Raw genomic sequence first — 25,022 nt, forward strand, 5'->3', positions numbered from 1 at the left:
GACGGGCGGCTGCCTGGGCCCCCAAACGATCTTTTTCGTCTGCTCAAGCAATAAACAACGCAAGTCAACATTATAGTGGATCTTAGTCCAATCACTAACTGCCTTCGACTGATTGAGAAGACCTCTTAGAAATGTCAGGTCTAGAGGTACTTGGCCTCGTCCTCGGCGGTCTACCCCTGGTCATATCAGCCCTTCAGAACTATAAACGGGTTCCACAAGGAATTGGCAGATGGCGAAGATATACCAGCGAGATAGCCAGCATAATTCGACAACTACAGTCACAGGAATGTATCCTGACAGACTTGTGCGAAAAGCTACTCGAAGATCTCGGTCTCGGGTCAAGGATTGATGCCATGATCAAGGAGCCGTTCGGCCCTCTGTGGCAAGATGATGGCACCAAGGAAAGGCTGCGACAGCTTTTGTATAGAGACTACACCGTCTTTCAGGAAACCATCAAGGAAATGTCTATTGCGATGGATGATCTGAAGAAGAGGATTGGCCTCGGTCCGGACGGCGAAGTAAGTCATAAATTTGTCCTTTGCGGCTGCAACTTGTCAATTGAGAATGTATCCTGACAATGACTCAGATGAATGGAATTGATATCACATTATGGAAACGTGAACTGAAGCGCTTCTCCTTTACATTCAACAGGAGCGAGTATGCAGACCTCATGCGCATACTCAGAGATGGCAACGAGTGTCTTGAGAGCTTGATCCGACACAACAAGGACTTGGAGCCAAGACGAAAGCAGAGGTTTCAAACACGTGAACTCGGTCTGCTCCGAGTCGTCTCCCAAAATGTCTTTCGGGCTCTACAAAATAGCATTGCATGCTCATGCAATCACGCCCTCGGCCTGGAGCTCTGCCCAGTCAAGAGACATGGAGAGCTAAAGGAGCATGATTGTGATATAGTTTCTGGATTTGAGTTTCGGGTAGGTATCTCAGGGGCAGGACTGTCATGGAACATCTGGAAAGAGTTGCTTCTTTTACCCTCGATAGGTATACAAGACAGCCAGAAGACCAGCATCTCATCGTCACGGACACTTGTATCACCGAGCTCTATCAAGGTTCAGAAAAGCTACTGGAGACGATTTCGTAGAAGTAGCTCGGTTTCAATCCACTCGGAGCAAGATATGACATGTGCAGAAACAAATCAAGTGGACTTGACTCCTCCACAGTCGCCGGAAACGACAGACAAGTCAACGAAATTGGGAATCAACCCGCCATCAATTCCGATCGACGATATATGCTCAACAATCGTCAATTCTAATAGGCCAGCCTCGTCGTTTTACGGCTCCATTTCTACCTATCATCAAGCCAAGTTCTCGAACTTCGATGTTCACACTGCCACAACCTCCAACGGTCATGGCTCTGATCTGATCACGCTCGATCAAGTGCTCAGACGGAACGACAGTTCATCCAACCAACTCTCCTATACACAAAAGATCCGACTAGTTTACTTGGTTTCGACGGCAGTACTGCAAATACCCGAAAGCTCATGGTGGACGGATACTTCATTGAGCAGAGATATCATCTTTATTCAAAAGCAAGGGTTCATAGACTTCCAACGCGTCTTTATCGGGCGAGACGCCGTCGACCAAACCCCGCCAGCGCTCCTCAACAAGCTCATGATTGACCCCCGACGACATGTTAGGAATCCAGCCTTGCTAGCCTTGGCCATTGTCCTCGTCGAGATCATGCTGGCCAGGCCGTTTGAAGAGCTGCGCGCCGAGACTACACCTTGGAATGTGGCTGCCATTACCGACGCACGGTCGGACCTGGAAGCTGCGCAAAAGCTGGCCCATCGTGTCCATAACGAGTTTGGCTCGATGGTGGGCAGCGCGATACGGCGTTGTGTCACGGGCGATTTTGACTGTGCGAATATCAGCCTAGAAGACGAGGAGTTCCGGCAAGAGTTCAATGCAGGTGTTGTTGCACTACTGAAAGATAATATGAAGTATGCAGGTCTGTCATAGTGTTTTAGAGACATTATATACTTGGGGGTCTGACCTGGCCTCGTACTGGGGTTTTGTTAATACCCCTTTATCGGTTGACTTGGCTGTCAACTCTGCGCCTATGATGGTATGCATTGCATCAAGTAATAAAAACGTCGACTCTGATACGTTGGATTGGAGCTCCGGAGGGTATTTACCGATCTTGGGGGCTACCTATTGGGTTGGGCACTTTCAACCCATCAGACCAGGGCAAATCCAGGTGGCATGTGCCATGTAAGGCTGAACCTCCAAGCGAATGACTTCGCAACTGATTTACCCCTCTTTTGATCTTCTTCTCACTAAGCCTTACGATTTTTCAGTCGCAAGATAGCTCTCGCTCCTAAATCATATGCTATATTGATGCTAGAATCAACCCAGATCTCCTGCGAAAATGGACCCTGTCACCGGGATTGGCCTTGCGTCGTCATGCCTGGGAATCATAACCAAGATTGTTTCCATGGGCAAACAGCTTGACACGTTCGTGAAAGATTTCCGTTCGGCGCCGAAAGACATAATTCGTCTCTCGGAACAGCTGTCCATCTTTCGAGAGGTATTAGCACAATTGGAGGCATGGCTAAAGCAACGACCTGACATTTCGCTCAGTATGAGCGGTACAGTCAGAAAATCATTGACCGAATGTGCTATCATCATTGAAGATATTCACAGTCATGTTCTCAGTGTATCACCTAAGCCCGGTGAAGATTCCATCGGGTTTTGGCGGAGGATACGGCACCTGTGGGCCGAGGACCATGTGAAGGAGCATGAGAGAATGATCTCGTCACAGTTTCATATCTTCACTCTGCTGGTGAGCCTGACACCAATGTGAGCCTAACCCGTTGAATCATAGACATCAATTTGCGACTATCGTTGCCTGACATCACCATAGTGCCAAGTGGAACGTTGAATCCATTGTTCAAGATGAGCCCAATAGAGAACTGTTGAAAAGAGGTCAAGCGGATGCTCAGTCAATTCTAAGCGCAAGAGACAATTCGTCGCGATTTGGGCAAATCACCATCGATGGTGACCTGGGTCTAGACCAGGAGCTCTCTATTGATGCCGAGATCACACAGACGGGGCCTTACCTTGAAAACTACCGTAGTCTGGTGCATCGGCTCAGAAACAGTAAACCCGATGCGACATCTGACCTGAAACCGGTATCATCTTCCTCGAGAACTGATGAAGACACATCCACTACCCCTCGATCAAGTCTTGGTGTCACTATGACCCCCACAGCTGTTCCGAGACTCGATGCCAAAGCGATCTCTAGTGTTGTTCCAAGGAAACCATTGAATCTATTACCGCACTGGGCCCAAATGCAGTTTTCAAAGGAATATCGACTTAGGGAAGAAGAAAATACCAGGCAGCACAATGAAAAAGTCAGACAGTACAATGAGAAAGTCTCACAGCTCTGTCTTCATGCAGAATATGGAGGAATTGCTCACATGAAGGCCTCGATCGACAATGGAGCTGACGTTCATGGTCGGAACTGGCGAGGTGCTGGCCCCCTCGAGGTAGCTGTTAGACACGGTCAGGTCGAGGCTGTTCGCATCTTGCTTGGCGCCGGTGCCGATGCAAATAGTCCGATGAAGGATGACAAAAACAAGGCGACGGGTATCACCAAGCCTCTCCACCTCGCTGTATCAATGAGGTCTGTCGAGATCACCGAACTCCTGATCAACCACAATGCTGCTATTCAAAAACTGGATGCTCAAGGCAATTCGGCGTTGCACCGTGCTGCAGGTCTGGGGTCTGTTGAGTTAGTGCAGCTGCTCATCAAACATTCAGCCGATGTACACGCACCGGGACTAAACGGAGAGACTCCCTTGCATATGGCGGCTGGAGAGACTGTTTCGACTCTGTTATCCTCCGGAGCAGTCATATACGCCAAAAATTCCTCGGGCGAGCAACCCTTGGTATCGGCTGTTTCGAGGGGAGACGTGATCGCTGTTAAATTACTTTTGAGTCACGGAGCGCCTGTGAATACCCAGTCGGAGAAGACAAGCCTCTTGATATTGTCACAGGGACACGTAACAAAAGATACAAAAGTCCCTCGAACCCCTTTGCTAATGTCCATACTAGAGTCAAGGTTGGATGTAACACAGTCACTGATTGCAGCTGGGGCAGATGTGCATCAACTGTACCCAATACGCAAACCTTTCCAAACCGAAGCAAAAACCGACTTGTTCTGGATGATTTGCCGTGGATATATCCAACACGAGGAAACGCATTTTAACAGTGACCTTGCAAAAGTCATGCTTGAAAATGGTGCAAATCCAGTCCGCATCTGCTCAGTCAACAACCATACAGCACTTGAAGAGTTATGTGGGCCAATTAAGGACACGATAGAAGTCTTACCAAATAGGTTTTTCAGACATTACATCCTCTCTAAAGCCTATCACCCAGGAAAGCTTTCTATACTGAGAATGATTTCCCAAGTCGCGCCACAGTGCCTCTCTGTGAACCACAGCAGTGGAAAGCATTTACTCGTTGGAATATGGCACGATTTCCGTATGGAGGTTTCTGGGGCTCGGCCAGATCTTTATGAGAAAGAGGCATTGCACCGATTTCACAGTTGGACAGACCACGTGGTGTCAGCTTCTTTAATTCTTCTTGAATCAGAAACGCGACTTCGTTTAACGGATGTTGATAAACCTGCATTGTTGAAAGAGATGGACTATATTAAGGGTATTAGAGGAGCATCAGAACGCATGGACAGTCTTTATAAAAAGCTTTCAGAGGGCGAATGATTCATTCAATTAATGTAATTAATTTCTCAGTCCAAAATTTCCTTCTATATTGTGAAGGAACGGATTAGTATAGTGACGCTGCCATGAGCTTCTTTCACACGGCTTAGCGTTTAGATTCAATTCAAATGTTCGTCGATATTACGGCCAAGTCTGGACCGCCATCACGCTTTCACTCTAAGAAGAAATCTATTTTTATCCTGATTTGCTAGCATCCCTTCTCGGACGGAATCGGGGCACAAGTTCCCACGCTCATTATTCCGTTACATTTTCGCCCTTGATCAAGAATACAATAGACGCCGCAGGCGCCAGCCGGACAACCTCGTGACCAATGGCTTCCATCAGAAACCGAGACGCCGCCGAATGCATAGTCAGGGCGATAAAATCGGCCGGCTCATGAGCAAAGATGTCCTCGAGCACGACATGCTCCCGGGCGATGCCCTCGTCATCCGTCTCGCGCACATCGGAGCGAAACAGCTCGTCGGCCTCGGTGAACCCGTCCTCAAAGACGCACTCGGGAAAGTTGGCCTGGATCCAAGACCGGGGACTCCGGCGGTCGCACGTGTGGCGGCCCATTTGCTCGCGCAAGAGCTCCTTGACAATGGGGCGGTAAAGGCGGCCGCGCTTGGCGGACAGGTCTTGGTAAATGATGCGCGACGTCTTGAGGCAGCGCTGCAGGGGGCTGCAGTACAGCACCGGAAACGGCATCTCGCGCTCTTGTATGAGCTCGGCCCAGATGCGTCCCGTCTCGACGGCCTGCTGCTGGCCCTTTTCGGTCAGGTCGGCGTCGGCCCAGGTTACGGTTCCGTCGCCGTCTAGGAGGGCCCAGTGACCCTAGAATTTATGAACCGCCATGTCAGCCTTTACTCACCGACTGTTTCCGGGAATTGTGAGATGTTCAAACTTACCTCCCATTCTTTTGTCCCGACTTTGGCTTCCTGCACATTATGATGTCCCTGACCATGGCGTGTGACGAATACGACCTTGTATGAGACGCCATCCGGGGCGTTCTTGTTCAGTTCCTTGACATGTTCGGCAAAGGCTGGCCATGAGGCTTTGGAGCCGTCATGCTCAGATGAAGTGACCTCCTCCAAATAGGTCCGGGGTAGCAACCCAAGGTCCTTCTGAGTAATCTGATTGAGAGAATAAGCCCAAGGAATGAGAAATAGGAGGGTCGAGGTGAGAGACCTTTTGAGCGGTATTCTCCACGTCCCCTTCCATGGACTCTTGGGCGATGAAGTAGCCCTTGAGGCTCTGAAATCGGAAGCCCCTCTTGGGACTAGCAGGATCGACAGTCATGGCAGCGTCTTTTCTCTCACAAAGGCGTTTATCAACAAAGGTTTCGAGTATACTCAATGGAACGATCCTAGCGTGTCATGTATTTGTTCTGAGTGGCTGTCAAGAACATCAGTTTCCGCTTATGAATGAACATGGGGAAATGGGTTAGGGGTCAGAAAGAACATGCGGGGTTTATTCTAGGTTCCAACCTGCGGGACTCCTAACCTTGGGTAGTATACCGGGGCCCGCTTTTAGCAATGCCTGTAATTACCAGGCTCCTATACATTTGCCATTTCTGTCACAATCTTGAAGATGGAATCATGAGCTGACAGACATCGTGCTATAGTATAAAGGCAATTCATTTGATCATCATAACAATCGTCTTCGCTAAAGCAGTTGCCTTGTTCCAGCCAATAAGACTTGAAGAAGCCTAGCAACATCACTTTGACTAGAACCAACACTAAATCCACACGCCATCGGAGTTAGTTGGCAACCACAACGTCCGAATCCGACTTGTGGCACAGGAAACTCTGTCTGCCAAGTCAACCCAATGGTCCGTAGACGGAAAGAAAACTCTCCGGTAGCTTACCATGTCTCTGGTTCCGCCTCAACTTGAATCCCGTTGATGGAAAAGAGGTCATCCCGTTACTACAGCACGTACGTGGCAATGTGATACTCATCTGTTGATGACCAATCTCTCCACAAGGTAAAAGCATGAACTGTTGCTTTTTAAATAGCTACATAGGTAGGTACATCAGAACTCTATATATGTATATAAATGACCTCGTCTTCAAAGCAAAGAAAGAAATCGTGTCGTGAACATAAGATCATCAAAAGCATTACACCCATTACACGGGCGTCAGATACACTACTTCAGCAATATCAAATCCCCTAGACCAAAACTTCAAAATGTCTACCTCCTCCGTCTGGCTCATCACGGGCGCGACGAGCGGCATAGGGCTAGACCTGGCCAAGGCCGCTCTGGCCGCCGGCCACACGGTGATTGCCGGCTGTCGTGATACCTCCAAGATTGCCACCGTGGCAGCTGAGCTGGAACAGCGCGGCGTCACTTGGCTGACCCTGGATGTGGGAGCTGACGATGTAGTCGAGGCTAAAATACAGGAATGCATCGCCAAGTTCGGCCGCATCGATGTTCTCGTCAACAATGCCGGATATGGAGTCATGGGGGCTATCGAGGATATCAGGTGAGCAAGTCTTCTTGGAAACCAGATCAGTTCTTATGTGAAAATCAAACCACTAAACTCTTGTCTTTATGGTATAGCATTAGTCAAGTCACGGCTCAGTTCAACGTCAACTTGCTCGGCCCCTTGCGCACCATTCAAGCCGTGCTCCCTTCGATGCGCGATCGCAGATCTGGCACCATTGTCAACATCTCCAGTACAAACGGCATCACCTCCATGCCCGGTCTTGGAGTCTATGGCGCCAGCAAATTTGCTCTAGAGGGTATGATTCTCCCCTTTTCTATTTTCTACTCTTTTCATATAACAAACAATTACACCTTGGCTAACACTCCTTACTATAACAGGCCTTACCGAGGGTCTTCAGATGGAGGTGGCACCCTTTGGCATCCGCGTCCTGCTCGTCGAGCCGGGCATGGTGGCTACCCGCCTAGCCGACCCCAAGGGCTCCGGCACCATTGTCCCGCTGAGCGAGCCGTACCGGGACTCGCTTGTCGACCAGACTATGCAAGGGATCCTGGGCGCCTACGCCGCCGGGATGGGAGCCAGCGCCGAAAAGACGGCGCTCCGAATCGTCGAGGCGGTCGACGGCACCGGGCTTCTGGAGGGTAGACAAGATAGCGTCAAACTTAGGCTGCCACTGGGCGCGGATGCGGCCGAGACGTTTCAGAAGAAGGGGGCGGAGTTTTCTGGTCTGTATAGTGATTTGAAGGATGTTTCGGAAAGTATCGGTTGAGGAAAATGGGAATAGTTTTACATTACTGTACACCTGTTGGGTTTATACTACACTTCAGTAGTATAAAATAGATTGGCTATATAGCATTGTACTTAGACCTCTCTACTATAGGTATTGATCATGCAGACAAGACTTTTGACAAGTTCCAGACTGCAAATCCAGTCCCAATCAGCGGGAGCATAGCCCGCGCAAAATTCAACCTACTCCAACGAGTCAAAAGCCTCCGCGCCTCTTCCATGGCCTGGACCTCGTCCCTGTCGCTCTCCCGAGTATTACTGTCGGTATCTTTGGCATCCCCGGCAATCATCAAGCCCTCGAGCTCGCGAATCGTCCGCATAATGAACAAGAGCGTAAACGGAACAATGCCCACCATGAGCGCCGCCGCGGCCGCGAATCCGCGCCACTCGCCGCTTCCGCCCCCGTACTGAGCCGGGTGCTTTGCCACGGTCCACGCCACGCCCAGGTACGATGCCGCAATGGCCCCTGCCGCCGGTGGCATGTATGACTTGCCCAGGTTGTAGGCCAGGTGCCATTGCTGGAGAAGAACCTCGCGCGGCGCAGAGGACTGGAGAATGGGTGTGATGGTGAAGAAGGAAATGGCGGCGCCGGCGCCTATGAAAGTTGGGATTTTGTCAGTCGGGGTCTACATCATGGAGATATGGTGGACTAGTCGACTTACCAGATGCCCATGCAGAGGCAATGATGCTGGCCGTTGCGGCCAGTGGAAGCGGGCTGGTTAGTGTTGTCATGATGCAAGGTTGTATCTTTGCAGCTTATTGATAGCTAGTCCAATTTCGTTTGTGACTATAATGAGAAAATCTTTCTAGAGAACTGCCTTTCGAATATTATAGGCTTGATTGATTTGTAGTAGTATTTGATGATGCCGCAAAATTCATGGCGTGAATATCTTGCCATGAATGCTTTTATACTTTTGGGTGGCCTTATTCGGACAATTGAGCGGACAACTAATGAAACAATTTGGGCGTGACAGAAATCTCACCCCATTCGGACATTTCAGCGGACATTTGCTATGAGATATCCTGGAAGAGGTGATAGCACATCTCCAAAATAAGTGGGTCGAGTATTGCCACGCCGTCGTCAGCTTTCCGGACATCTCAAGATCTCCGATTCAAACGGAACCCACTCCGGTACGGTGCAACCCACGGAAATGATTAGTAGTACGCATTGTATTATTTGAATATGCTCAAACGCTTTATTTGCCTATGAATTTGCTCAATACCCAAATGGTATTCTCGAGCCATGCCAGAACTCCGGAAATCATTGCACAGTCCCAAGTCTTTTTTTGCGTCTCAACACCGTGCTTCTTACTTGCATCTCTTCTTGACCGACGGGGTATAACCACACCTGATGACGCTCCCCCAGCCGCCAGCATTACAGTCAGGCACTATCACTAATGCGCCTACATTTTACCTTCTCTTGTTGAACTGCTGCTTCGAGCCCTGTCGGGGCTGAGATCCGTAGGCTCTTCTTCCTTGCACCTTGTCATTCTTCATGCTTGCATTCAATGAAATGTCGACTCGCGGGGGAGCGTTGAATCCGAAAGACTTTGCAACCTTCTTCAAGTCGAGCTTGGAAACATCAAACACGGATCTCAAGCTGTGGCTGGCGTATGCGTGGATATAACTCTTGAAACCGTCCTTGGCAGACTGGTGGAGGTAGTAGTTCTGCGACACCAGCTTCTCGAGTTGGCTCTGGATGTTGATGATCTTGTTGGCCGGGAACTCGAACTCGGAGACGGGAACGCGGGCCTGCTTGAGGTGACCCAGGAAAGCAGCTTCCGAGGGCTGCAAGAACATCAGACTTCGGCCCTTGGTGTTGGCACGAGCTGTTCGGCCCACGCGGTGAATGTAGTCACGGGGATCACTAGAGGGTTCTATAGTTAGCAATTGCGTCCTAGCAGTCCTCCTGGGACAAACTTACTCCGGAGGGTCAAACTGGACAATCCAGTCAACAGCAGGAATATCGAGACCACGAGCAGCAACATCTGTGCAAAGCAGTGTACCCTGCTTGGCATTCGAGAATTCAAAAAAGGTGTTGGTTCTCTTTTGTTGTTTTTGCTTTCCGTGAAGGTCGAGCACCGGAAGATCAATGTAATTGAGGAGCTCAGAGTGATACCTAAAACGATAATGTTAGTTAATGTTATTTGAGTTTACAACCTGGAAAAAACTCACTTGACACATGCACAACTGCTAAAGAAGACAATGATCTTCTTCTTTTGGTTCCTCTTTAGGAAACTGAACAGGAGCAAGAATCGCTTGTCGGGCTCGCAGAGCACATATCCTTGCTCCAGACCCTCGGCTGTACTGAACTGCTTCTCCTCGTCCACATTGATATACAGAGGTCCGGGGCGGAGCGAAATTCTGGCGAGATCCTCGACCTTGGTTGTTTGTGTCGCACTGAAAAGCATACTTTGTCGGTCCTCCGAAGGCACTGCAATTGTCGCATTAGCGGGTGAATCTCCATGTCACAAGAAGCAAGACGCTTACAAATCTTGATAATTTGCTTCATTTCGTCTTCGAAACCAATCTCAAGAATTCTGTCGGCCTCGTCAATGACCAAGGATTTCTGACGCACAGTTAGCATGAGTTGCACAGTGTTGTGACCGAGTGTCCCGTACCAAGTTCTTGAAGACAAAGGGCGTGTTTTGCAGGTGATCAAGCAGACGTCCTGGCGTCGCAACCAGGAGGTTGACACCCTTGGCGAGCTTGTCAGCCTCGGCCCTCCGATTGGCACCACCAATGACGATTCCGTAGGTCTGAGAGTGGTGCGCCATCAATTCTCTTGCGACACCAAAGATCTGTAGTGCCAGCTCGCGGGTGGGGGACACAATGATGACACCGGTTCCGTTGCGCGGCTTGAAGCGCAACGAGTTGAGCATTTCCACAGCCGGGATCAAGAAAGCCAGGGTCTTTCCACTGCCGGTCTTGGCGGCTCCCAGCACGTCCTTGCCAGCGAGCAGAGGGGGGATACCACGGCGCTGGATCTCGGTCATCTTGGTGAATCCCATTTCCTTGATTGCCTTCATGGTGCGCTCCGAGAGCTTCAGCTCGTCAAACGTGTTCGCATTCGACTCGGCGCCGGGAGGCAGGGTGAGGCTGCCATCTTGGAGCGGGTCGTCGCCGTTGGCTGTGACTTTGGCAACCTCGTCGGTCTCGTTGTCGTCCTCGTCGTCTTCTTCGCTTTCGGCGGCGGCATCCTCATCCTCGTCTACGTCTTCAATGTCATCGTCGTCAGAGGCGTCCTCCTCGGCTTCATCCTCGACCTCGTCCTCGCTCGACTCCTCCTCCACGGGCTCTTCCGGCTCAACGCGCTTCACCTTCTTGGATTTCTTCTGCGCAGGCACAGCGGGAGCAGCCTTGGTGGACTTGGCAGGCTTGGAGCCATTGGCATCCGAGAACTTTCGCTTTTGCGAACCCATATTCGAAATCAGCCTCGTCTTTCGTTGCGGATGTTTGCGAGCGAATTGTCGAGGTGGTATGAGACTGCAAGTAAATTGGCGGGCGCCTTTAGTGGTGGGTGGGATACCTGCTCCGAACTTTTTTTTTCTGCCAACTGCTGTTGTCGCCAATCGATAAGACTAGCCTGGGCCTGCCCCACTCCAAATATTATACGGGCCTGCCCAAGTACCTTCGTACCGTCTTGGCGTATTGACAGACATTTAGAGCCGCCCCATGATTGATCATTTCAGTCTTCTTGTCACTTTTGATACTTAATTCGCAGCGCTGGAAAGATCTTCATTTATCGCCTCTTGACCATATTTTGAATATACAGTCACAAATCTTAGAGAAAACATCAGTCATAACGCAGCCACTAGTTGCTTTTGGCGGCTTAAATTGCAACAGAGAATCGTCACTCATCATGATCAACATCAGGCAAGACAAAAAAGTACATTGGAACGGGGAGCATGGATAAAGATGCATAAAGACAAGTTCACAGTGACATGTCCGCTTCGTTTAATCAACGACCTAGCTTCAAAAAAGAGATGCCGATACACCTCGTCCTCATCCCATGTTTTGTTATCCGTGTTTCCTGAGTCATCAGAATAATTGCTGTTGCCCAGTACCGTCCAAGCTCTAAAATCATGCAAAGAAATTCGCCCTCGAGACCCCATTCAGATGCATCCATACCATGCCCTTGCCGTCTAAAGTTATGAATCGAGTGTTCTTTTCCATGTACCAATATGTCTCCCCAAGGCTATGGCGAACCCCAATCGCAAAGTAGGTAGATACCACTCATCAAGCTTGACCCTAATGTGGGACTGGTGCTGATTGCATGATATCACATGCCAATATATGTGGAAGCCCGCAACTGAAGATTTAGAGAATCCCTATCATTATGCGCTAGGCACTGGGTCCTCATGCTTTGCTGTGCTACCCTTTGCTCTCCACGTGCTGACAGCTGGAATGTCGGCCTGCCATCGTTCCTCTTCTGTGCCATAAGCCTTGGGGGTCAGCTTGATGAGGCAGTGCAGAGGCACGTTCATCCAGGGCGATTGAGCCTGGTCCTTCTTCATAAAGTATGCATATATGCATCGCAGGATGGCTTGGTGGGTGACAATCAAGATGTCCTCTGATCGTTCCAACTCCATGATGATGGGCTCTAATCGGATAACCACATCGCGGTACGACTCACCGCCCCTGTATCGGTAGTTGTACTTGTCCTCGTCTCGCGCGATAAAGTCCTCGGGGTACTGGTTCTTGATTTCTTGATAGGTCATGCCATCGCAAAGGCCAGCATCAAGCTCATCCAGAGCCTTCCATTGTAATTGATTGTAATTTTCTGGCAGAAAACGGGCAGTCTGGATCGTACGCTTGAGCGTCGAGGTCCAGACCGTCAATGGTCGATCGCTCTGTTCATACCTAGTTAGCAAACTCAAGTTTCGCAGCCATGGCACATTTATGATTATAGCAGACTTACACCAACTGATTGTCGCACGAGCTCTGGCAACTTTTGGGCATACTGTTGTCCTCGAGGGGAGAGGTCGGCATCTCCACCAATGCGACCGTCCAAGTTGTACATTGACTCGCCATGTCTCGACAGCCAAATGGACCGCGGTCGAATATGCAGATTCATCAAGTAGTATACAACGCGACTTTGCAGGTAGTCCTTGATGCGATTTATAATGACCTGGCTGCCAACGTTCAATATCTTGAGGTACGTGTACTCGCTCTCGTCGCCATCGCCGTCAATGGTCTTGTAGACCTTTTCGTAATTCTTGATTCGATTCCTGAAGTCGAGTGCAGCCTGCTCGGGGTCTTGTCCTTTGTAGTCGGGGCTCGTGGCTTTCACGTCGCGAATGTTGGCCATAATCAGGTCCTCATCGTCGCACTTGGACTCGACAAAGAGTACTTCAACGCCCTCACGTGCGCAGACGTCAGACACCCACTTCCGCCGCTCCTTGGTAGAGTTTGTTGCATCCAGGATTCCAATAGTACCGCCCTGCTTGAACCACTCCAGCATATCGGCTATGGCAGCTTCGGCGGCCGCCCTTCTTCGGCGCTCGCCCTCGGCGTTGCCCGTGTCAAAGAAGTCGGCCGAGGGTTGAGGAGCGTCATGACGTCGGTAGTTGCCCACGTTGAAGGTCTTGGCGTCAATGGAGAGCCATTGCAGGTATCGTTGAGCTGGGTAGTAAAAGCAGGTAAGTTTTCTGATCGCCTCGAGAATCTGAGCATTAAGGGAGGGGTGCATACCTTTTTGGGCAATGAAACTCTTTCCACGTGCTGGCAAACCAACCATTACAACACAAATCTTGGTGTCCTCGGCCTGAACGCCCCGGCCATTAGCGCGTGGTGCCATGATTTGTGCTCTTCGTGCCGAACCGTGGGGAACCGTTGATAGAGTGAGGATGGCTATGCAGCAGAAGAGGCGGTGGAGGGTGCGGGAACAAAAAGCTTGAGAAAATATAGCTCGGCACCAGGGGTGTCAGGGTCTTGAAGAATCTGTAGAGATAGAGACAAGGACAGGGACTGGTCCAAAGATTGGGAGAAGGGGTGGAGAGAGTTATAAGCAAAGCAGCCAAAGTAAGAAGGCGTGCAGGAAAGAAAAGAGGAGGATCAGATGATGTTTAGGTGTATTGGATCGCCCGAGAGGAGTATGCTGAGCAGAGCCGCGGCAATGAGGCGTGCAGAGAAAGTAAAACAGACCACACGATGCTTGTGTGTGTGTGTGTGTTGGCTAGAGGAGCCCTGCAGATGTGTGTTGTGCAAAACAACCCAGAAAGGTAGTGAGGCTTGCAAAGGGAAAAAGTAGAGGGGATAGTAAAGAGCAGATCAGATCAGACAATAGTTTGGTTTGTGCTGTGTCTGTGCTGGATCTACTACTCGCAGACGAGTCCGAGAGAGAATCAATAATGTCCACTGGAAAGTTCTCATGTGCACACAGGCACGAGAATGGAACGAACGTCACTCGGGATTTCTAGGCCTCGCTACCCGGCCCAGCGGCGGCAGAGAGCGGCGCACCCCGCAACGGACCAGGATTAGCGACTTCTTCCACGAGCTTGACGACCTTCTGCCCCACTAAGAGGGCTGCTGGGTCTCCTGTCCCTTCCTTTTTGCTCAGCTCCCGCTCAGGACCTGGACTGTGAGCTTGCTGGGAAATCTCACCCAGGTTATCAGGTCCCAGGTCCTCCAGGGGTCCCGACTTGGATGCTGACCATACTAGGGAAACAATAGGTACTATTTTATCTCAAAACTCAGCAGACCAGGGGGGTTTTTGGATATATGGTGTCTCTGTCAGTTTGCACGTGCGTTGACATTTAGGTAAGTATAACATTCACACCCATACGACTTGGCTACTCCAGAAGAAGAAGAATAATAAAGAGGAGGGCAAGCAAAACATTGAGGGCAGACTGCTGACTCGCAACGTAAATGAATGGAGCCAAAATACGCTTTCAGCGCCAGTGTCAGCGCAAACGTCGGCTAAGTACCTACCCTTAATTGGAGGCACTAAGTAAGTAGTAGGGTGCATCGCCAGTTCGTCAGTGTGGAGGGTAATGTAGTAGTAACCAAGGGAGTAGCCGCCAAATTGCATCACAACCTGGAGAGAAACCCCAATTTCGAGAATTTCTCGGGCTGGAATGGACTGGAGACCCTGGATTCAAAACTGACTCTTGTACCACCATCATAACCAACTTTATCTTTTTGGTTCAACTTTTTCTTCTTTCTTCCTTGCTCTTGTGTTTTTCGCCTACTCAACCCCTTTCTTCTCATTGCGAAACAGGGTCGGAAGAGATGAGATAAGCCCCTTGGACCTAGCTTTTGAGTCTTCTGGAACTTCATCACAGACAGGCCTTGGAAGACCCTGGGAGAGACCCACGCGCTGTGACTCGCGGCACGTAAAACTTTCGTGCAAATACATCATCGCCATACAATCCATACTGGATCGTGGTTCTGAGGAAAGAGAAAAAAAAATTAAAAACCAAAAAAATTCTGCACTCATTTATGCCCCGCAGTCTGCTTCTGATGACGCTTGTCTTTGCAGTAGCTGGGATATGTGGCAGTTGATGATCTCCTCTCAGCCTGTCTTTCAGTTTTGAATTGGAAGCTATCCCAGCCAGCAAGACAGGCCGGCAAACAACCCCCCGAGACGCGAACCGCTAGCTTCGCTGCCCACCCACGATGGACAGGCCGAACCAAGTGCAAGAAACCTCACGATAGTTTTGCTCTCTCTCTCTCTCACACACATCAGGGAGGCCTCGGTCAGCTCTCGAACGCCGCTGCAGGGCCTGACTCCACCCCCTGCGTATAGGACTTCCAAGGGGCTTTCTAGCGGTGTGATCATGTTTAGACCCTTCCAGGCCTCTGGTCGCCTTTCGGCATTCACACGGGAAGATTCCAGGAGAAAGGAAATTCGACGATAGTTTCATGAGAAATGCGTATTGGATGGGCGGAGGAGAATAGGATCTGCGTAGGTACCTTGCTAAAGTTTGAAGCGTGGCCCCTGTGCGAGGGGCCACCTGCCGCGATTCCCTTCATCTGAAATCGAATCGTGGAAATAAAAAGCGTGATTTGAGGCGGGTAACGTTGTCCTCGCGGCTATCTGGACTTTCTCTTTGAGTTGAGACCCACTCACAGCAATTGATTAATCGCACTGCTTCTTTGCCGTCTGTCCAGTTGGGCGATGATGGCTTCCGGTGGAAAAGATGGTAGAAGTTGAAGGGACGACAGTTGTCATTTACATTTCGCAACAAGAGGATCCGGTGGGAAAGATAACGACCGTGTCGCCAACCCGTCCGTCTTTCCTTCTGCCCGATACTGTAGGTGTGCTACTACTCATTTCCCACTCACTGTCTGTTCCAGGCGCCAAGGCGATAACGAATATATGTGTATCGCGTCTCATGTTACGTCATAATGGTCTCGGATGAGCTTATGCCATGCTGCATTTCTGCAGCGCAACGAAAGCTTCCACAATCGGAATTGGTCTTCAATATGGTTCACTATCAGTGGCAGCTGCGCAGGTAAGCAATATGATGTTGAATTGATGCAATGTACCGAAGGATGATCGTCCATTTGTTCAAATTCGTACTAGTTTGCATTTGAACACACCAGTCCTGTTGAATACTATGTATGTGTGTGCGGTGACTTGCATGCTGGCATTAAGACTACCTTGCGTACTATACTCGGCATAAGTTGATAAGGGTCTCTTATATCCCGATCGGAGTAATCCTTGTACCACGTACATTGTGCATTGCTTGCATACAAACAAACAAACAATATGAACGAACGTCTTCGTCCACTCTCTCATGCTTGCGTGGCTTGGATCAGGAACATTGTTCGCCTCCGCGCCAGCAGCGCAAGTGTGGAACTACTGATCGACGGTGACTTCTTAACGAGCTCTCAAAGCACCTTGATCCGCGACAGCATCTTTGGTGCCGTCCCGCTGCTGAGGGACAAACCACGGCATGCCAGGACGTCTCTACCGATTCGACACAAGGCTACGGAGCCGAAATCCAATCCATGGCGTTCCGCACTTTGACAACGTGGCAATCAGCTTCCGGAACATGGGCGGCCTGTGAAAGCCGAGCCCCACGTACGGCGATGACTTCAAAAATTGCAAGGAGCCTTGTAACCGTGTACAGGGGCTTCGTACATCTTCTCAACCCCAATCATCCTGCTGACTGGAACGTACTGGATGATGTTGAGGCATGTCTCTTCGCAAGCTGGCTGAAATATACAACCTTGATGAGCCAACTGATGGTTCTGCGCGTAACTGGTGCTATCGTTTAGCCTCATTGCATGGTGGAACCATTCCGGGATGTCCTGGGCCAACGTTGCCGACGTGTCGCCAGTCGAAGCCAATACTACGAGCTATAAAAATTCCTTTGCGGTGACCTGCTTGGCGAGGATGATTATCTTTTTTCCCCTCTTCTTTTTCCTCTATTAGCTTTTTGCGCCATTTGAAATTCGTGATTACGAATCAGAGACATTCCGGTGGGAAATAAAAGCAGAGACAACATAAATTCTTCGCGTCCGGATTGTTCTGACCCAACGCGTCCCATCGCTAGACCATGGATATCGGAGACGTTTTGTTCAACGCAGCCGCCTTCCTGGCTGGCCTGTCGTTACTCGAACGCGGTGCTCGACTCTTTGTCTCCAGCGCCACCACCCTGGCGAAGCGCCTGCGCCTCCCAGACATGCTCGTCGGCATTCTCGTCGCGGGCGCCGAGTGGGAGGAACTGGCCGTCGTGGCGCTCAGTCTAGCGCAGAAGCGCCCTGCCCTCGCAGTGGGCAACATTATTGGCAGCACCATCGCCAACATCTTTGGCGCCTTTGCCCTGGGCCTCATCTTCTCCACGAGAAACTGGGATGGGTTCGAACGCGACTCCAAGGTGGCTTGCTTGGGATTGCTGGCCCTCACCACCTTCGTGTCGCTGTTTGCGTTGGCTGATATCCTGTGGTACCGAGTCGTGGCGGTGATTCTACTGGTAATCTTTGTTATTTATGTTCTTGTTGTTCTGTGGTCCATCTGGCAGGCCATGTCTTATACCAAGAAGGACGACGATGCAGAGGACATCGAGTCTGGAGCTGCACATGATCACCTAGATGATGCCTCCTCGAGCTCGTCATCCGAGTGCCGCTCCGAAGGCGGTGGAGAGGATGCCGATGAGTCGACTGCTCTCCTCTCGAAGCCGGCGAGTTCCAAAATTCACAGGCTTGGTCACAACATCATGCCCATCTTGCAGCTCCTCGGCAGCTTCTTGGCTCTGGCACTGAGCGGTTTTATTCTCTCGCGCACCTCGACGCTCCTCGCCGCGTCCTTTGACATGTCGGACTCTGCGTTTGGCGCAACAATTCTTGCGCTTGCAACCACGCTGCCGGAAAAGTTTGTGGCCGTGGCGAGCGGTATCCAGGGCCACAGCGGTCTCCTCGTCGCCGACGCGGTAGGCAGCAACATCTTTCTGCTGACGCTCTGCCTTGGCATGGCAGCCTGGAGCGTTGCGGCACACCAGTGGCACGACCATCCCGAGGATGGCGGGCACAGCTTTGTAGACGTGTCGCGCATTGAGGCCTGGTGGATGTGGGCCGCGTCCATTGCGTTGACGGCTGTCGTTTTCATCGGAAGCAAAGACGTGTGCAAGGTTGTCGGGGTGAGGCAGTTGCTCGGAGCTCTGTTGTTGATAGCATATGGAGGATTCCTGGCCGTTGAATTCACGGTTCTGAGAGATTGAGGTTGTATCGGTAGGCGTGTACAAAGTATGACCCGTACCTAGAGTCATCTCGTCTCCGGGAGCATTGGCGTGGTTTTCACATCTTGCGCAATGCCTGGAAAATGTCAACATCTTGTGAGACACAATTTTGGGTCTTGTTTCCATATTGAGTAGTAAATTCTGCCCGTTCTGGGCGCAGTCACTTCTTGACCCTTGCTCATAAAAGTTGCCTAAATTGCAACAAGATGCCGGTGCATAGTAGCACTTTGAGCAGGCAAAGTAGACAAACGATGCCAAGAAGCTGATCATGGACGTCAACACTACGTGGTGCAAAATACGTTTCAAACCGGCAGTAGCAAGCCGTCATATTTAAATAGCTGGGTAAAAAAAAAATGTCCTCCAGCGATTTGAAATTCCAAAGCTGTACAAGGCCAGTAGTCATATTTACATGGACCAAGCTGCCAAAACTTTCATCCATATAAGTATTCGCACTGGGGCTGGCCATGGTTTGGTCTTGGCAAGCTCTGCCGTGAGCCACAAGGGACTCCTGACACTCAGCATGGGGGCGGGCACGTGAGATAGAGCGATAGTGGTGTCAATAAAACCCCAGTTGCAGTCCAATCTTTTGTCTCGTCTGCTGTCTCATTTTGGTTACTAATAACCATGACGACGTGGCGATACTTGGTAAAATAGGAATTCGGCGAGGAATTGTACCGAGCGTAGCATTCTGTCAAATCGAAGTACGCCCGATCTTGATGGTTCTCTGTCAGCGAAGGAGATATATCACGTAACGTGGCAATGCTTGTCCAAAGCCATTCTTTTGAACCGTATGCGGAGATAGTACAATGAGAGACGAGGCAAAGGAGCGATTATCGCAATTGTAAACAACGATTTCCTTTGCAGGCGCCGTGGAGACTCTCGTCGTTGCCATGAGGCTGTTTTAGCCCTCACCATTAGAGAAGAACATGAAGAGAGGGCTGGCCAGTCGAAACCCCAAGCTGGAACATGATAGGGTCTCCAAATCTTGACAATTTGGGCGAATCCAGGCTATGATACCTGGCAGACAGTCGCTGGCATGGGAACGGCTGGGAAATCTTTTGCGCCCACAGTACGTCTGGCCTGATTGTCATGGCCACCTGCCGAGAGAGACGAGCCAAAAGACGCAGCTCTTCCAACAACATATGTATACTAGTGGTATCAATGGTATATATCGTGATGACGATTCTCCTACAAGGTGATGGGGGCTTGGCTGTGCTCCCTCCCATGCACAGGTCAAGACACGGGTTGTATCGCCAACTGTGTCAAATCATCTCGTGGCCGGGTCGGGCGGTTGGCAGGTCTTAATGATACCGCCCGCTATATAGCTTCGATCGGTTCTGCTGCGACCATCCCAAACCATCAATTTGTTGGGTGGGCTTTCTCTGTATCGGAGAAATACGATTAGGGTTGGCAGGCTTTTCGCGGTGAATTCATCTGATCTAAAGAGCACTGCGACAATGCAGTCTCATCTCTTTAGCACATGATTTTGACAATGTGAATATGACAGAAAGGGGCATGATCGTGTCGTAATACATGTACTTCATCGCTGAACCCCTGCCCTTATCTTATCCCAGAATTGCACTATACTCGGCCGGCCGGCATTGATGGCGCCTCGCCACGGGTTTTAGTCTCAGCTCGCTTATGCCAGTCGAACGATTAGTCCTCGGAAAGGGTGTTGGAGATCCTTGAACTCATCAGATGAAACTTCCTTCCCATTGATGCCACTGGAAACGTTTGCTCCCCCGACACGGGACAAACTTCCCTCGGTAGCCTACTCTGGTGTGTTCGAGCCCGCGGGATCTTGAACGAATGCTTGCAGCTAGTGATAAGCAATCAGATCTATAGTGACATGTGCTGTTTGGATATTGGGATCACAACAGTCCTGGGACCGAGGTACACTGGAATTTGTTGCTATACTCCTTCATGCCGTGTGCAACTGCGACGCAGCCAACTAGCAAAGTGGAGGTTTTAATACCCTAATAGGAAACCTCATGGACAACCTAGTTAATCATATACCAAAAGCGGACTCTGAGTCCAAACGTGGGATGAGATCAGCATTCGTTATCTTCGGATCCGAGTTGGGGACGCGTCTCTTGCGCATAGTGTCTATAGCTTTGAGCCTCCAACTTTGCAGGGTTATTTGTTGCCGTTATGGTGGATATGAACTAGGAAGTGTATTGTAGTGGTGAGTGATTCATCGCGAACGGACCAAGAACGTAATCGAACACTGCAATATATTCGATTCCTTTGCAAATTAGACAAGATTCGTGACCATTCTAGTGTAGGACCTTTTGTCTCGCAAGACTCTAGGCAATAACTAGGCAATAAGTGATATGTTACTATACTAAAATCATATATTCCGTAGCGGACCCCAGTTTTTTTTTTATCATTTCCCACTACGAAACAAGACTACTTGTTAGATCGTTGTTTGTTCGGCAAACAAACCAATGGAATTGTCTTGGACAATTAGTTTCGCGTTGGCGAGGGCGAGCTGGTTGCCGAATATGGTAACCTGTTCTTTTGCAACTGGTCAAAAAGCGCCAAAGCCCAAAGCTAATCGGCCGGGGGGCTTTTGCCGGATGATCTGCGACGGGGGGTGTGTTTTTTTGTTGCTGCGTTTTTTGGTCCCTACATGGACTTTTTCTTTTCAACTGTCAGCAAAATACCCCCAACGCCGTAGGAAGGGTCCTCAGATCCACCGACGGGCCGCTTCTTTTTTCTGTTTGTACATGGTAAAAAAAAGGGACATGCGCCGTGTTTGCTCCGGGGAGGCACAATTGTTGCAATCCCCGGCCAGGATTTGATAAGGAGTACGTATGCACATTTGGATTTTTCTTTCTTCCTTTCTCTATCATGCAGCTATAGCCGAACCCCCAATACAACTCTACTCGTCTAATTTTTGTTTTCTTTTCTCTCCATTTTTGTGCGAGGTCTCATTCATATCACATCTCCCCCAGACCTTGATAGAAAACAGCCGTTGCTCAGAACCAAAGCCAGAAGATCAGAGCAAAGACGCTTGCCTAGCCGAGGTACTAAGATACCGTTCCGCCAATCCGCATAAGCACTATATTGATCAACTGTACAAGGATCCAGGTCACCTGGAGCAAAGGGAAGCACGAGGGGACGAAGGACAAGAAAGGCTGGTTGAATATCGTGTGCGATTTCGATTCTTTCATTCCTTGCAGAATTTCTCTGCTTCTGCAAACGCACCAAAAGCTTATTGCATTTATACTGCTTGTCAGGAAGTTTCTTTTTTTTTCTCTTGTCAACCTGCATTGCATCTTTGGCCTTGTCGATCACCGCATCTAAGGGAAAAGATACCCACCACACACCTGCAGGTAGCAGGGTCAACAAAGCAAAGCAAGCCGTGCCCACGATATGGCAACCATGGCGGAGCAGAGGCAGCCACTAAAGACAATGACCAAGGCGTCACCATTCGTGTACTTTTACGAGCCTTCTTCTTCTTCTTCTGCAGTCACCGATACTGAAAATGGTTCACCGGCAGCGGCAGCAACAGCAAATGCTATTATTGGAGATGGTACTACTACAGCAGCCCCCAAGCTGATCCTGGTCGCCAGCTGGATGGACGCCCGCGACTTGCACATTGCCAAGTACATAACGCGGTACCAAACCTTATATCCCACGTCCCGGATCCTGCTGGTCAAGTTTGTCTTTCGCCACATTGTCTGGCGGTCCGAGTGCATCGCGGCCGTCCGGCCGGCCCTCTCGTACATCCGGTCCCTCATGAGCAGCGGTGTCCTTTCCTCCGAGTCCGAGGACAATGATTCTTCTTCGACCACCCTCAAAGAACAACAACAATCACCTCCCGAAATCCTCTTGCACGTCTTTTCCAATGGCGGCGTCGCCAGCTCAAAGGAACTCTTCGAGGCGTACGAGGCCGAGACGGGCGGGCGGCCGTTCCCCCGGCACACGGCCGTCTACGACTCGTGTCCCGGCCTGTACAGCTACTGGAGCGCCTACAATGCCTCGATCGCTGGGTTTCCCAGAGGCAGCCTGCTGCGCTGGCTCATGGCGCCGCTGATCCACCTGCTGGACATGTACCTCTGGGTCGTGGCCGTGGCGCTGCGCAGGCCCTATAACCTCATCATCAACGCCGACCGGCACAATGATGCCGCCCGCACGCGGCAGGCCTGTCGCGCCTACATTTACGGCCGAGGCGACGACATGGTCGACTGGCGCCACGTGGAAAAGCACGCCCGCCAGGCCGAGGCCCGGGGCTACGATGTCCGGGCCGAGGTGTTTGAGGAGGGTACCCACGTTGCCCATGTCCGGGTCGATGAGGCCCGATATTGGAGGATTGTGGCCGAGACGTGGGACAAGAGTCAGTCTACCGTCTCGTGAGCCAATTCTCTATGTTGGGTGAAACTGGTTGGTATATAATACGGATACTATAGAGGTATTAATAATTTTTATTTTTATTCTTTCGTTTACACAGCGTTCGAGTGTTTAGAGTCTCATGGATAGCAGTGCTCATATCTGGTGCATTCAGTTGGAACGGTAACAAGTAGGAAAGATCGAGGAAATGATTTTTTGGAAGCTTTTACCATTTGGTGTCTGGGAGTAGAGAATCTCGGCAAGATCAAAACTCACTTTGTCTTCCTTTACATGGTCATCCTACCTTGGAGGTAAATGGCACATGTGTATTTATAGACGACCAGCGCTTTGCTACATCAGTGCGTTTCCTCTTCCGCAATAGGCAATGGCTGTATAAACATAATTTCTTGCTGCATGTTTCGAGTATCAAAGGGAAGAGGATTTGCTTTTTTTCGGCCGATCTCATTCTATGTCTCGTAGCGGGTGATCCCATGCTCCCACTTTCCGGAGTTTTGAGGGCAGGGAGACAACCTTTTTCTCACCCCCTTCTGCCGAATACTTGTATCGCCAAGTAGAGACTATACTATATCGTATCATTCCTTCTTACCAAGTCGGATATCTTACAACTTGCTGTGCAAAATCGTCAAAAGTTGAATAAGACTAGAATGATTGAGCGCAGGGTCAAAGATCGATGCATTTGCTAGATCAAATTCATGTTTCAAGACTTTGCCCAACTTGAGACTTGAGGCGGCCATACAGAAGTGTTGCCAGTACAGTCAATTAATTCTTAAACAGAGCTGCTGACTATACTAAATGCTTTGCGGCATCCCCGCGAGATTCGGGCAAGAGCCATGTCAGCAGAGCAACCCATCCCACGAGGATACGACTACGCTTAGGCATGTCATCCACATGCAAAGGCAGACGGAGATGGAGAGTTCACAACTGCATATTATGTCCCAAGGTCAGAGGCAAACAAGATTGCGAGATGCCTTCCATCGAATGCCGGGTCCGATCGTTGATCTACAGCAAGCTGAAGCAAGAATGTACGAAAATGAAGAAAAAAAAAAAACAGATTGCCACCATTAATGATTCATACTAGCGTATGCCCTTCCTATACGGTATCACCGGTCCTTGAGGACATGAGTCTCTTCTTTTGCTTCTTCTTCTTCTCCTCCCTCTTCCCTTTTGGTCTTCTCATCTGGTGCGTTGCCGCTTCTTCCCTTTGTCGTTATTTCTCTGACTCTGCTGCGCTTGGCTCTCATCGTCCATGCAGGAATCACACTCCTGATCAAATGAGTGTTGGTCCATATTCACGCCGTTTCTGCATTCTCCAAATATGCCATTGTTTTTGGCTTCGAGACAGGGAAGCTGTTGGGACAGGTCTTCCCAGTGAAAGTCTCCCCCGCATCGTGTACATGTGCCAGAAAAGAGCACGAGGCGGCACATCACGAACCACTCTAACCGAGGGCTTGTTTTTGATGATAAGCTCCTGGATATAAGAGGCAGTCGTTTGGGGGCTGAAGTTTCTGTAACTACATGGTAGGACAGATTCATGTGAGCATAAGGCTGAACAAGGACGAAACGGGTAAACCTCATATTAGGTTGCTTGGAGGGGTTTTGAGATGGTGCTTTGCTTACATGAGAATAGATGCAGTCAATGCAAAGTGCCAGCAAAGTAGGTCGCAAAAGTTGGCCGCTGATCTTTGTTGCAGCCCCCTTGGCATAGATCTACTTCAGGGTCTTGCAAATAGTGTGGGGTATGACCTCAAAGAAAATCCAATTGACGAGGGGCCAAAAAAAAAAGGAACGAGAGCAGGAAGAGCTCAACTTTTTATGTACAGGTTGAATCACAGACAAGTCCCGCTGGTCTGCTGCTGCTGCTATTGTTATAGTAGTGGCATTGGTTCAAAAGAGGAATGAAAGGATCGCCAGTCTGCTGTCATGTCTCATATAGCTTCCTCTGGGGGAGAAGCAGAGCAACAAGAAATAAAAAGAGGCCGATAGATGCGGAAGCGGAAGCAACCAGCGGGCC

At 50.0% G+C, this 25,022-nt stretch overlaps 9 protein-coding genes across 9 annotated transcripts; 5 read left to right on the forward strand and 4 right to left on the reverse strand.

The window, feature by feature from the left end:
* Positions 1-131: 131 nt before the first annotated feature.
* Positions 132-1,975, forward strand: PFICI_09284 (uncharacterized protein; the record flags this gene model as incomplete). Its single annotated transcript, XM_007837865.1, has 2 exons — positions 132-518; positions 587-1,975. The coding sequence occupies 2 exons, from the start codon at positions 132-134 to the stop codon at positions 1,973-1,975; spliced, it is 1,776 nt and encodes a 591-aa protein (XP_007836056.1).
* A 409-nt stretch (positions 1,976-2,384) lies between these two features.
* PFICI_09285 (uncharacterized protein) lies at positions 2,385-4,090 on the forward strand (the record flags this gene model as incomplete). The annotated part of the gene is made up of 3 exons (XM_007837866.1): positions 2,385-2,815; positions 2,880-4,020; positions 4,073-4,090. The coding sequence occupies 3 exons, from the start codon at positions 2,385-2,387 to the stop codon at positions 4,088-4,090; spliced, it is 1,590 nt and encodes a 529-aa protein (XP_007836057.1).
* A 902-nt stretch (positions 4,091-4,992) lies between these two features.
* Positions 4,993-6,036, reverse strand: PFICI_09286 (uncharacterized protein; the record flags this gene model as incomplete). Its single annotated transcript, XM_007837867.1, has 3 exons — positions 4,993-5,571; positions 5,646-5,870; positions 5,926-6,036. The coding sequence occupies 3 exons, from the start codon at positions 6,034-6,036 to the stop codon at positions 4,993-4,995; spliced, it is 915 nt and encodes a 304-aa protein (XP_007836058.1).
* An 888-nt stretch (positions 6,037-6,924) lies between these two features.
* On the forward strand, positions 6,925-7,950 carry PFICI_09287 (uncharacterized protein; the record flags this gene model as incomplete). The annotated part of the gene is made up of 3 exons (XM_007837868.1): positions 6,925-7,220; positions 7,298-7,479; positions 7,562-7,950. The coding sequence occupies 3 exons, from the start codon at positions 6,925-6,927 to the stop codon at positions 7,948-7,950; spliced, it is 867 nt and encodes a 288-aa protein (XP_007836059.1).
* A 118-nt stretch (positions 7,951-8,068) lies between these two features.
* PFICI_09288 (uncharacterized protein) lies at positions 8,069-8,699 on the reverse strand (the record flags this gene model as incomplete). Its single annotated transcript, XM_007837869.1, has 2 exons — positions 8,069-8,562; positions 8,630-8,699. 2 exons carry the CDS (start codon positions 8,697-8,699, stop codon positions 8,069-8,071), a joined length of 564 nt encoding a protein of 187 aa, XP_007836060.1.
* Positions 8,700-9,377: 678 nt separating this feature from the next.
* PFICI_09289 (ATP-dependent RNA helicase HAS1) lies at positions 9,378-11,389 on the reverse strand (the record flags this gene model as incomplete). Its single annotated transcript, XM_007837870.1, has 5 exons — positions 9,378-9,834; positions 9,892-10,086; positions 10,143-10,401; positions 10,458-10,536; positions 10,589-11,389. 5 exons carry the CDS (start codon positions 11,387-11,389, stop codon positions 9,378-9,380), a joined length of 1,791 nt encoding a protein of 596 aa, XP_007836061.1.
* Positions 11,390-12,304: 915 nt separating this feature from the next.
* On the reverse strand, positions 12,305-13,767 carry PFICI_09290 (Fructose-2,6-bisphosphatase; the record flags this gene model as incomplete). The annotated part of the gene is made up of 3 exons (XM_007837871.1): positions 12,305-12,820; positions 12,889-13,592; positions 13,662-13,767. The coding sequence occupies 3 exons, from the start codon at positions 13,765-13,767 to the stop codon at positions 12,305-12,307; spliced, it is 1,326 nt and encodes a 441-aa protein (XP_007836062.1).
* Positions 13,768-17,476: 3,709 nt separating this feature from the next.
* Positions 17,477-18,637, forward strand: PFICI_09291 (uncharacterized protein; the record flags this gene model as incomplete). The annotated part of the gene is made up of 1 exon (XM_007837872.1): positions 17,477-18,637. The coding sequence occupies one exon, from the start codon at positions 17,477-17,479 to the stop codon at positions 18,635-18,637; it is 1,161 nt and encodes a 386-aa protein (XP_007836063.1).
* A 3,405-nt stretch (positions 18,638-22,042) lies between these two features.
* Positions 22,043-23,017, forward strand: PFICI_09292 (uncharacterized protein; the record flags this gene model as incomplete). The annotated part of the gene is made up of 1 exon (XM_007837873.1): positions 22,043-23,017. The coding sequence occupies one exon, from the start codon at positions 22,043-22,045 to the stop codon at positions 23,015-23,017; it is 975 nt and encodes a 324-aa protein (XP_007836064.1).
* Between the last annotated feature and the right edge of the window lie 2,005 nt (positions 23,018-25,022).

Source organism: Pestalotiopsis fici (assembly GCF_000516985.1).
Source record: "Pestalotiopsis fici W106-1 unplaced genomic scaffold PFICI_Scf_6, whole genome shotgun sequence".
NCBI lineage: Eukaryota > Fungi > Ascomycota > Sordariomycetes > Amphisphaeriales > Sporocadaceae > Pestalotiopsis > Pestalotiopsis fici.